We start from the raw sequence: 11,666 nt of genomic DNA, 5'->3' as shown, positions 1-11,666 counted from the left end.
TCTATGGAAAGAACTAAAGATCAGAGTTCATAGAAGAGGTCCACGAAACCTTCAAGATTTGCAGACTGTTTGTGGAAGAATGGGCCAAAATCACACCTGAGCAATATGGGGTTCCATTTGTGCCAAAAATATGTTGTTTCGTCTTTGTCTCTTGAAGCTGTCATTGCCAACAAAGGCTTTTGTACAAAGTATTAGATAAATTTCAGTAAGTGTGTTCAATACTTTTTCCCTGTGCCATTCCACATTATTACAAATAACTTAATTTCTGGACATTTATGGTTTGATTTCTTTGTATGTATGGATCACTTGGGTGGTTACTGACATGTGGTGAAAATTTCATGTCATTAACACCTCTGGTAATATATTTACTGAGAAAAATGGTGACGTGTTCAATACTTATTTTACCTGCTGTACCTTAAGTGCAAAAAGCTTCATATCTGTTCCTCCTAAAAGCTTTTTTAATGCTTTTTAGACTCAAAAAAACTTTAAATTAAGACTTAAACAGAGGAAAAATGTACATTATGAGTACAGCAATTCATATATTTATATATATATATATATAAAACATTTTTTCACAAACACTGATTTCTAAAATTGCATGCATTATTTTAATCAAAACCTTTGCACTTTTCAACTACAATAAATAAACTGACGTTAAGCCTTTTTGTGTGCATTTGACACGTACAGCAGACAGGTTCAATCTACAGTTCATCTGCTTTAAATGAGAACTTTACACCAAAAGTTACAGAATACTTTGCACAGTATAACATAAATACAATGAAAAAAATAACAATAATACAATGGGTTCTTATTTTTCTTATCCTTCTGCTCGTTGATGTTGAGCACAACAATTGTAATGGAGAAAACTGCACTAGTAAGCAGTTCCTCAAATCTGTTTCCATCGCAAACCCTATGGCTTCATGGTTCTAGATGAAAATGTAGTATTACTCTGTAAATTGCTTTCAACTTTAAGGTCAGGAAATTGGGTGGGGAAAAAGGCAATGGTGTTTTCTAGAAATACAACTTCAAGTGAAGACATAATCATGAAAGAACACTATAAGGTGGAGCCCTTTAAATGGCTGTGACCTCGGGGCAATGGTCTGGTAAAGGAAGGTTCTTTGTATTGTTTGCTAGTAAGGTCAGGTCAGAATGTCCATTTGCGCTTGACTCCTGTGGCTGCTGCTCGGCTGTCATACATGCACTGTGATTGCTGTAGGAGCTTTGACTGTTATTGTTAAGGTAGTTCTGAAACTGTGTGTCGTTTTGGTTCTCGGGCTGCTCCACGAACCCCGCCTTGGACAAAACCTTGTTGTTCTGGTCAGGCGTGTAGCAGGTCAAAGGGGCGGCAGGAGCACCACCATTCAGAGTAAACTGGTGATTGGCTGAGTACTGCTCCTCTGTCTGATTTGAGTAGCCTGGGTACTGCTCTGCAGACAGGCTGAACGGTCCCTGCACCACGTTTCCATTGGTCGTATTGATTGGATCTTGAAATGCTAAGGCTTCCCTGTAGGATTCACTGGGTTGACTGGTCTGGCCGTTCAAGTCTGCGCTGGAGCTCCCCAGCTGATAGTACTCAGCCGGAGAAGAGCTCATCAAGTAAGGGTTTCCATTAATGTGGTTATCGTGTCCCACAGAACCATCGCTGTAACACATCACAGAGGACAATGGCACCACTTCAGTGTGAGAAACCGCTGGGGTTGTCAGGTCGTCCTCAAAATTCTCACACTTCTCTGCATCCTCATCCTCCGAGTCGCTGTTAGCCAAGCTCTGTGTGCTGGAGTCAGACAGCCCACTGCAAATGCTGCTACTGTCCTCCTCGTCTTCCTCGTCCTCTTCATTCTCCTCTTCGTCGTCGTCATCTTCCTCCTCGTCATCATCATCCAGCGGCTCCTCCATCTCATCTGCAGCGGGGAGGTGCATGCTGGTCGTCTGAGGGACGGAGCTGGTCAGCGAGTACTCCAACCGGTGCTGCGCCTCTGCGAAAGGGTTTCCGCTTCCTGAGTCATTAGTGTTGCCACAGTAACTGTTGGCCGAGGCCGTCTGCTGCTGCTCGCGACTCTTCTCCAGCTCCAGCTTCATGATGGTGTGCAGGAAATGGGTCCGCACACGGATGGGATTAAACTCCACTCTTCCAGTTGAATTGCTGCAACCTTCTTTAGTGCAGCCGCATGGAAATGACATTCGATCCACCTGAGAGAAGCACATCATTCACCACGTGATGCATGTTTAACATACAGTATATACTGTTTTTATTTTCTGTTCACAAGCTAGAAGCATAATGGGATGTACCTGACACTTTATCCCTGCAATGCTGCAAGCACAGGTCTCAGGGTCACAGAAAACCCTGCAGTCGCAGCCACAGTCCTCCCTGGACATGCGAATGGCCCGAAGCTCGTGTTTCTCCTCGACATCGATCTTCTTCACCCCCGAGGTGCGCAACAGCGCTCGACGCTTTTTCGTGGTAAGAGGCTGCAAGAAGAAGTACTCGTCTACCTCTGTGTTGTCCAGATCAATGTCATCGTCTGAGATGTCCTCTGCTGTGAGCGTGTCGGCCTCCTCTGACTCCACGGTGCCGTTATTGGTCAGCTGAAAAACAGGGTGGGAGAACATTGAGATGTTCAAAAACAAACTTTGGTTGCAACTGAGTCTAGAAATAAAACAAATGCTCTGAAAGCTGAGTAATTAGACTTTTAAAAGCAATAAACCATACATGTCATGCAGTACGGACTTTCCTGTGCTTTGCATGTATACAGACATATAGAGCAAAATAGTACTGTGGATTTATTTTTGTGGTAATTATGAACTCTATTAAATCTGTGTACCTTAAGACGTTGTAGCTTTGTTTAGCATAGATTTTATAGACGTTATTATCCAAATCTTTTAAACGGCTCCTTACAATGAACAACAGGAACCAAGTTTTGGCAGTATTGAACTGTTTGTAGTTTTTTTTATTCATCCTAATATCTGTATTTTTTTCATGTTTAACCACAAAGACAATTGCTCCGGCTTCACTTTTTTTCAGGAAAAACAGGCAGAGCGGTGGAGTACAGCAGATCGGGGGAAAGGGGGAGGGGTTTCCTCTTGACAAAACCCATGGTTCCACCCACGTAACGTGATGATGTAACTAGTTTAAAACTGAACAGCTCATTTAAATGGTTCAATGAAACAAACGGCTCCTCAAGATCCCTTCAGAGAGTCATTTATGCCATCTCCAATAGATTTCCTAAAGATTCATGGCATCTGATGGTTGGATGAAAGGAGGTGAACCCAGTGATAAAATATATTAAGCCAAGATTTTATTAGACCAAAAACCCAACAAATTGTATTCTAATATGTGTCCTAAAAATGCTTTTAAAATGTTGTTTTTCTGAGCTGTTTTTAATAATGTTTTGTCCAAAGAAAAGTKTAAAAAAATACCTTCTTACCTTGAGTTTGATTGAGTTAAGTTTCTCCTCCTTCAAGTGGTCTCTGAGCATATCTCTGTGGATCCTCTCCTGCTCCAAGGCAAACTCACCCAGAGAGTACTGTCTGACCCAGCTGTGCCTGTTGGACATGCCCAGGGTGCTGCCCCCCTGGCTGGGTACGCTGGTGAAGCCCTGCCGCCGGCAGAAGTAGTACACTGTCACATTCTCAAAATGAACCCTCCTCGCACGCAGACGCTTCTCCCGCTTCAGTATTGAGTCAGCTGCAAAGAAAAATTGGATTGTTAAAAAAATGTTAATACAAAAGGTGGTACAGGGCAGATATTTCACATTTTAGGTCRAGTGTTTTATGACAATTAGAAAAAAACGAAGCTACAATCTTCAAATCACAGTGGTGAATACAAAACGTCACTGCTTTGTGTACTTGTTCCTAAACATAATAGAACACCTTACAGCATGTTTCTTGAACTTCCACACAGATTCTTCAGCCTTTCTGCTTGCCAAGCAACTCCCCTGTGTGTCTTTTTAAGAAAAGCTCAACAAGGGGGAGGTGCAAAGAACAGCAGCATTCCCAGTGTTCATACGCCGCTCCTTTTACATACACACCACACACACCAGAAAGGACAAATAGAAGCCATCTGGTTTCAACAGCTCTTTACCCGATGTTTTAAGGACAATAATCCTTACCGGAGAAACTGAGTTGTCATACTGAGTCAAATAATCAGGAAGGTTTTCATCACAGTCAAAAAAAAAGAAAAATGTTCCATGAATGTGCAAATGCAAACAAACAAACATGTTGCTATATATGACTTCCCTCTTATGCTGTTTGAGTAGCACATCACTGACATGTGTTTTTCTAATACAAAGAAATGCAGAACCAATGTTTTTTTATTCATGTTCAGTTTCAGCTCTTAATTCAAATGTGAAACACGACTATCTTTAAAACCTGCACCCATCTTTTGTAATTGATATAACCTTGACAGAGTCTGCATTTCTACTGTCCAGTTAAATAAAGCTTTGAATTACAGTGGAATTCCTCTGCCACTCAAATACTTGTGAAACACAAAGAAAGCGGAGCTCCTTCAGATCTCAGCTGTGACCAGAATCTACTAAACCAACATCGACATTTGCAGCTTTTCAGTGAATTTTCAATTTTATACATCTCAACTGATCTAAGCCCAGAAAAAAATGCATATTCAACCTTTGAAATGAATTAAGCACAAATGAAGGAGCTTATAAAACAAAGGAAATTTGATAGTATCATTTGAGATTGCTTGAAAGAGTTTTTTTTGTAGTTGTAAAACAGAAACGCTACTGACTAAAACATTAATTATAATATTTTTTATTAAGTTTTAAACCATTYCTTAGCAACAGCAGTAAAAAAATTGCAAACCCCCACTATTCGAAATTATACTACTTTTTATTTCTATATTAAAATGTTCTTTTAAATCGTGCTATTTGATCCAAATCTGGATTTATACAGTATGTTTGTACACAGCTGGGCTTTACTGTTCTACAGTACGTGTACAGTAGCAGCAGTGTTACACACATAGCTTGACATCAGCTCATTCATCTGGTTGACCTGAGCGTTGTTGCTGCTGCTAATGAGGGGAGCTGCCTGTGTTTGCTGCCCSTTTTATCACAGCACCAGTCTCCTTTTCTCTCTAATGCACAACCAGTTTTAAATTCATATGATGCCCCCTTATCAGCAGACATGCAGATTTATTTTGTTTGAGTTGCAATTTGTAATAATGGTAAGGAATGAAATCTGAGAATCCTTCCTTTTTTATATTAGAAAATATTTTGATCTATCAGCTTGATCTTTATGTGAAATGATTTTTGCCAAAGTGAAACTAGGAACCAGACACTCACGGGTGAAAGGATTTGAGGCAGAGGGGTTAACGCTGTCGCTGCTATCCCCACTYTCACTGCAGGAGACCTCATCATCAGACTCCCGCACGGAAGAGCACGGGGAGGAGGAGGCTTCCACCTCCTCAAATTTTCTCTTCAGTATTCCACTCATGGCCTGCCGCACCTGCACCTGAAATCGAACCACAGCAAAAAGGGGACACGCATTATTTAATATCCAGTTTAGGACCCCCATCATCTCCATCACACAATTAGCCGCCGACCCAGACGTCCCCAACCATCACTGCCACTCTCTCTCCCMCACACACACAGACACACACGTTCTTGCCGCTGTCCCAGCTTCCCAGCGTTCCCTGGGCCATTGATCACCTTGGCACAAAGGAGCAGAGAGGGAACAATAAAGCTGGTAATTACAAACTGCATCTGCCACACAGGAAGTTCATTCCACTGAGTGTGATTGAGAGGTTCAAGAAAAAAAGAAAGTCTGGACCAATATATCTGGTCTGCAACCCATCAGGATTAACTTTAGTGGAATAATACCAATTATCTACAATACTAGATTCTATTATTAGGATTTATGCTAAACTACATGTAGCTATCCAAGTGAATAAGCGGATCTACCACTGTCATCAAGTAACAGCAAATATTTCAGGGGTTGTAGAGTGACATGGTTCAGCAAAACTTTACACACACTCTAAAATTAGTAACAACCCTTGTAACATTCAGTTACATTTTTTTTTCTGTTAACAATTGCAAGGACAGTTGCTATAAACCCACATTATCATCTCTCATCAGAACACTCAACACTCCATGTAAATCAATGATGGGTATTTAGAGTACCAGGAGTAGTCCTATTGCGATACGCAATAAATCAGTCGTACAATAAATTCTAATGATGTCGGTAAATTAAAATGAGGTCGATWATTTTCATTTGCYTGTTTGTTTTCTTTGTGTMTCTCTCTCTTTTCTRCYYCTTTGCATATGGAGGAGTGAGCTCTGGTGTCAGATGTTTGCCAGGTACTTCGAAGGGCGTCTTCAGTTTTCTGGTGTCTTCCTTTAGCTTGCAATGCCTCAGGATACTCTCAGGGCAACTTTGGGTTTGCAGATTTATTTATTTATTTTTTACACTACGTAAAATTCGTAAGCAGCATGCGGGTGACCTCAATTATTTTGTGAAGTCAGAGGAAAAGGCATACGAATAAATTGTGCTGAATTGGACAGAGGTGGGTAGCTACATATGTAACAGCTTCAGTAGCTGTTGTGTGTTGTTTCAATAAATTCTGTTCCCGGTCAGTCCGTAACTTTACAAAATTTCATAAACTTRCTTAAATTTGGTAAGCGGCATGAGGGTGACTCCAGTTTTATGAAGCCAGAGGAAGATATAAACAGTTGTTTTCCCATTCTCTGTTCCAAGTCATTTTCCTAATCTTTGTTGTTTGACACAAAATTCAAAAACTTCCGTAAGTGGAGGGGCAATCATTATATTAGCKTTAAATAATCTCCAAACAACATTATTGTCTATTGYGATAATTAAAGAARATTTATCGTCCAGTAAAATTTGTTATTATCACAAGTCTAACTGGGAGCTCATCTGATCATCAAATATATTTGTGGAATCCCATTTGTGCTTGTGATGTGCTGAAACCCACACATTGATTGATATCACAGTAAAATTCACTCCTAYCTTGTTTCCCGTGAAATGTTTGTGGTTTTGCACATCGTGCAGTACGTTTTAGAACAAACAACATCAATGTCAAGTGCAATTTAGTCCATTAACTCTCCTGACTGATGATGCAATTAGACAAGTAAACAAGAAYGGACTCATCAGTCAAACACACTAAAACTAATTACTATTACTGTGAATCTGGGTCTTATAATAAAACACTGCAGCCATCAGACAGTAGATCATTTGGATTTCTGCTTTTCATCCTTTCAAAAAAATTTCCTGACATTGTTCAGCATTTAATAGACTATATTAAAGGATTAGTTTAATTTTGTGGAAAATACAACTATTTAATCTACTAAACTGAGCATCTTGTGTTCTCTGATTTTGCAGAAAATATTTAGAGCATCGTGTCACATTAAAATGAAATTTGTATACATAACCGTGCTGCAGTGGCACAGTGAGGATTGCAACGACCGGCATCTTCTCCTTCACTGATTTTTCTCTCAGAACCTGGAATTGGTAGAGACAGCGTGCGTCTTCAGCCAGTCCCACGCTGTCTATCTGCCAGAGCAGCTTGTGGGGGAGTTTCATTCACAGACAGCTTCTGCATTTCATCCGGGCTACACTATCAAGTCATTAGAGATGCAAATGCTGCTGGAGAGAGACACGCACAACCCAGAGAGGACTTGCGCTGCCAGCAAGAGGGTCATTGTTCCCTGGAGGCTGTGCTTGTTCAGCGCAGTCACATGGCACAGACAGCATTTGGAGAAGTTCCAGAGTCAACAGCTTTACCTACAACTAAGGAATGTGAAACATCTTTAATGTGGAGGAAAAGAGATGGAAGTCGGTCAGAGTACATTTCTTATCTAAAAWTTTTTTTATAATAGCTCTAATATGAAACAGCTATATGTTAAGTGAAGGAAGCTGCCTTTTATGGCAGACAAGAAAATAAATCTCATTTTCCCTTGTTGAACGAGCATGATGGAAATTAGACTGACTAAAGGAGTGCTTTAGATAATTCTATTTTGTGAGATTTAACAATTAAACTAACAGAAGCTGCTGATCTCACATGAAAAATKAATTTTGTTCACGACGCACTTCATTCATTGTTGAGCATAAGTGGAAATTTCCACCAGAGATGAGATGACCTGTGCAATTTTTGTCCATTTCCCAGTCAGGGCCCTAATTAGATCCCATTGTTGGAAGCATATTCGTATGCCTAGCCCTTAGCTGATGCTGCACTAGGCTTTCATATCAAAAGTGGTTTCCATGGAGATTCTAATGTACTCTCACAAATAGTGCTTCCCCATATGGCCGAGCTTCCAGTGTTACATGCTGTGCATGGGGGCTCGAAACAATAAAACACTGATGTTGGAGGAAATTCTGTTCAAACATTCGTTTTTTCCTCAAATAACAAGCTTCATCTGCATTCTGTTGTGCCTGAATGAAAAGTTCAAACATTGTTGCCGAACGGGCATGACATCATAAACCACAGAGCTGTGGGTAATCTGGGGTGAACCATTTTCATCAAGGGTTAAATTAAAAACAGATCGTTGCTCCTCTCCCACAGCCCTTTCTTTGTCTTCGCTGTTGCCTTTCCACTAATCGTGGCTGGGCAGCGCACGCACTGATGTAAAACGGAGAAAATCCCAGAGAAAATAATGCAGCATAGAGCGAGCTTGGAAAGCCCCTCCCTGTGTTTGCCTACTGTGTGCACACACAGTAGTTACAGACACCAACTTCTTATGCCTTAAGAACAACATTCACAGTGCGGTGACACACAAACACAATGATAATCAGCTCGTTATGCACAAAGTTCCAACTATCACAACAAACTGAGCATGAAMGGTTCAAAAATGTCCATCCCAAGTGATGCCAACAAGCCTAAGGCATCTGGAGCGAGTCATGACACATCAATCCTCCTGTGATCACATTACACTTGTGTGTGTGTGTGTGTGTGTGAGTGTGTGTGTGTGTGCTAACCCTCCCAGGAACAACTGACCTGTATCCACTGGCAGAGTGTGACTCCTTTCACCTCTTCTAACAGCAGCGCATTCACAGTCACAAATGTGGCCGTTCAAAGCAGGTGAAACATGATGAATGAAGAGATTCTCATTCTTGTTTCAGTCCACTGACTTGCAGCGACCCGTGAGCTCCGCAGCCATGAGACAGCAGCATGCAGGAGGACGGTGAGGGGAGACGGGTAATTTTCCAGCTCTGCCCGCACTGTCTGTAACATATGCTTTATTGTTGCAAGACGACAAGTCTTTCTCACTTGAACTCCCTCTCTGTCACTGTGTTGCACTCTCCTTCTCTTGCTATCTTTGGCCACACAAAGGCTCATTAGCTGCAGCCGGCTGAAAGGCAGGAGCCTGACTGGAGCAGAGCAGAGCAGAGGCAGCCTGTGAGATCACATGGGTGGGATGTCTGAGGGAGAGAGAGAGGGAGTCAGGCGTGCTTCTGCTACTGCTGTCTGCAGATATTTTTACCAACATGAGGAGGGAGGGGAGGGCGGCAAGGACGAGGGAGGGGGTACGGGGGGGCTCGAAAGACAAAATGTTGAAGAGGCTGATGAGGAGAGGTGTGTGGGAGATGCAAGGCAGTGGGAAAATGGGGCGAGGGATTGTAGTAGAAATTCACAGAAGAGGAGGGGAAAAACGGGTGGAAAAGGGTGAGTTTGGGGGCAAAGGAAAAAAATGGAGAAATGTGATGCCAAGAACACAGAGGAGGTGGTGGGTGGGGGACTGAAAGCACACACACACAAAAAAAAGCCCCTACAGCATCTGAATGAAATAAATAATACAAAAAAAAAATCCTGTCTGTTTCAAATTAAACACAAAACACTTTCATCCTTGAGGAAATGTTATGAAACTGACAGACGTCATCTTAATGCAAACGGTTGCACGGTGAAAGTTTTACATGAGGATGCTGGCCAGAGTTGAAGCAAATCATCAACATACAGTAAACTACCTCAGGAAATATGATTTGTCTGCGCTGAACTGCGTGCACTCCTGATGCTTCCTATGCCAGGAAGCTGTGCTGCAGAAGAGTTAAAGGGGCCTCAGCTTGTGCAGTCAAAGAGCCATGATCCCGTTCTTACACTCAGCAGGATCATATGTCAACATAAAAGGTCCGGCACTTCCTCTCTTAAGACAGCTTTAAGCTCAACTCTTTGAGAGCTAATGCAGTATTACACTCATTCCAAACAAATGGCAATGTGTTAGCACAAAGAAAGAGCTCACTTTCAAATGTAAAGAATAAAAGTGTTTAATTCAATATACTCCAGTTTTAAATATAAAAAGCAGAATTCATTTTTTTATTTCGCAAGATCCTGTTTTATAGTTCTAAAGACGATGTGATCTTTACCTGCATATTTTCATAAGTGGGTTTGTAGTGTTCCTTTAATAAAGCAATCTTTTCTGTTTTCTCTCCTGAGCCCTCACACAACTTCAGCTTCACAGCAGTGCACTTCTTCTTCTGCAAACCACCTCTGTCTTGTAATCCTGTCAACGTCACTGAGCTGGTGAGTCACATTAGAAATAACATCAAGTGCCACTAAAGAGCATCATACACTTCAAACTCAGCTTCCTGCAGTAAGCTTTCCTACACTTTGGCATCAATTTGCAAATTATTTTTAAATTCATGTCATTATTTCATAATGCTTTTGTTTAAAAATGATTTTTACACTAAAAGGAAGCATTGGAGGTGTACGGTACTTTCATACAGTACACTTGTAAAATCAGTTAGAAAAAGGGATTTAAGAGTTAAAAGTTTATTTGTGACCAATGCAATGGTTCTGATATGCGGTTTGCACACAGAAAGCCAGAGGAAGAGTACAAGCTGTACTCTGACAGAGCTCGCTGAGCCCTTAAAGCTTACAGCATMAAAATCAAAATGACCATGGAACAAGTAAGCAGTTCAACACAAAAGCAGCGGGAAAAGCTGACATTAACACATGAAAACCTTGATGTAAATCAGTGGTCATATAAAGTCAAAATAATAAAACATATTGTGCATTTACGTTTTTATACTGTTACAAAAATCATATTCTGTATTTTCTATACTGTCTGGCTGGTGAATAGCTCAAACTGTTTAGAAATAAATGATCATTGTTCCACTTTCATTATCATTTTACAGCTAATGTTTCTCTCTCTAGTTAAAAAGATTCAGTGCCAATGTATTAGTCATAAAGACATGACGGTGAGCAACAGCGATTCCTGCCAGTTGTATTTATTGTGTTTCATTTTATCTAGTAGAAGTGTTTTTCTTTTGTTGTGAATTTTTTATGCACAGTTGTAGTTAGCTCTTTAAAAAGGTCTAAATTTGAAGAAACAGGTTTTATTTCTAGCACAACAGATGAGCTAATGGCTAGTCTGTGCTCCACAATGATCATAATGTTTTTTTGAATAACTGTGTATTGGAAGGCAATGTAAAGGTTTATAAAATAAGGATTCACATGATTAAATTTTTGAAAGTGACATTGTAAAATGGCATCAGAGCATTCAAAGAGCTATCTACAACAGGTAAGATATTAACTGTTCATTGTAGAAGCTCACCTTAAATAATCAGAAATATACTTTTAACCTAATTTAAAAAAATTCTAATTATATGTCTATTATGACTTTGTCCTATGATAAAGTAAAAATATACATATTTTTCATACTCTTCATTCCTCTTATCATTTTCTTTAGAATCACACACACACACAC

The 11,666-nt window shown here is 40.5% G+C and overlaps 1 protein-coding gene across 5 annotated transcripts in view; it reads right to left on the bottom strand.

Moving 5' to 3' along the window:
• Positions 1 to 453: 453 nt before the first annotated feature.
• csrnp3 (cysteine-serine-rich nuclear protein 3) overlaps positions 454 to 11,666 on the bottom strand; it is a 21,276-nt gene continuing 10,063 nt past the window's right edge. For 3 of the 5 annotated variants that reach the window (XM_014001485.1, XM_014001488.1, XM_014001483.1), the window contains 4 exons: positions 5,295 to 5,463; positions 3,426 to 3,685; positions 2,290 to 2,586; positions 454 to 2,190 (listed from right to left, as the gene is read on the bottom strand). In XM_014001485.1, coding sequence (XP_013856939.1) covers positions 1,072 to 2,190; positions 2,290 to 2,586; positions 3,426 to 3,685; positions 5,295 to 5,445 — 1,827 coding nt within the window. In that variant the 5' untranslated portion in view covers positions 5,446 to 5,463 and the 3' untranslated portion in view covers positions 454 to 1,071. Of the gene's footprint in view, positions 2,191 to 2,289; positions 2,587 to 3,425; positions 3,686 to 5,294; positions 5,464 to 8,959; positions 9,385 to 11,666 lie in introns of all 5 variants that reach the window. The other 2 variants (XM_014001486.1, XM_014001487.1) reach the window with 1 other exon arrangement.

The sequence above is a fragment of the Austrofundulus limnaeus genome, unplaced genomic scaffold (genome assembly GCF_001266775.1).
Source record: "Austrofundulus limnaeus strain Quisiro unplaced genomic scaffold, Austrofundulus_limnaeus-1.0 Scaffold9, whole genome shotgun sequence".
Classification (NCBI taxonomy): domain Eukaryota; kingdom Metazoa; phylum Chordata; class Actinopteri; order Cyprinodontiformes; family Rivulidae; genus Austrofundulus; species Austrofundulus limnaeus.
Note: the sequence above shows the minus strand (reverse complement) of the source record. Positions and strands in the feature narration are given on the sequence as shown.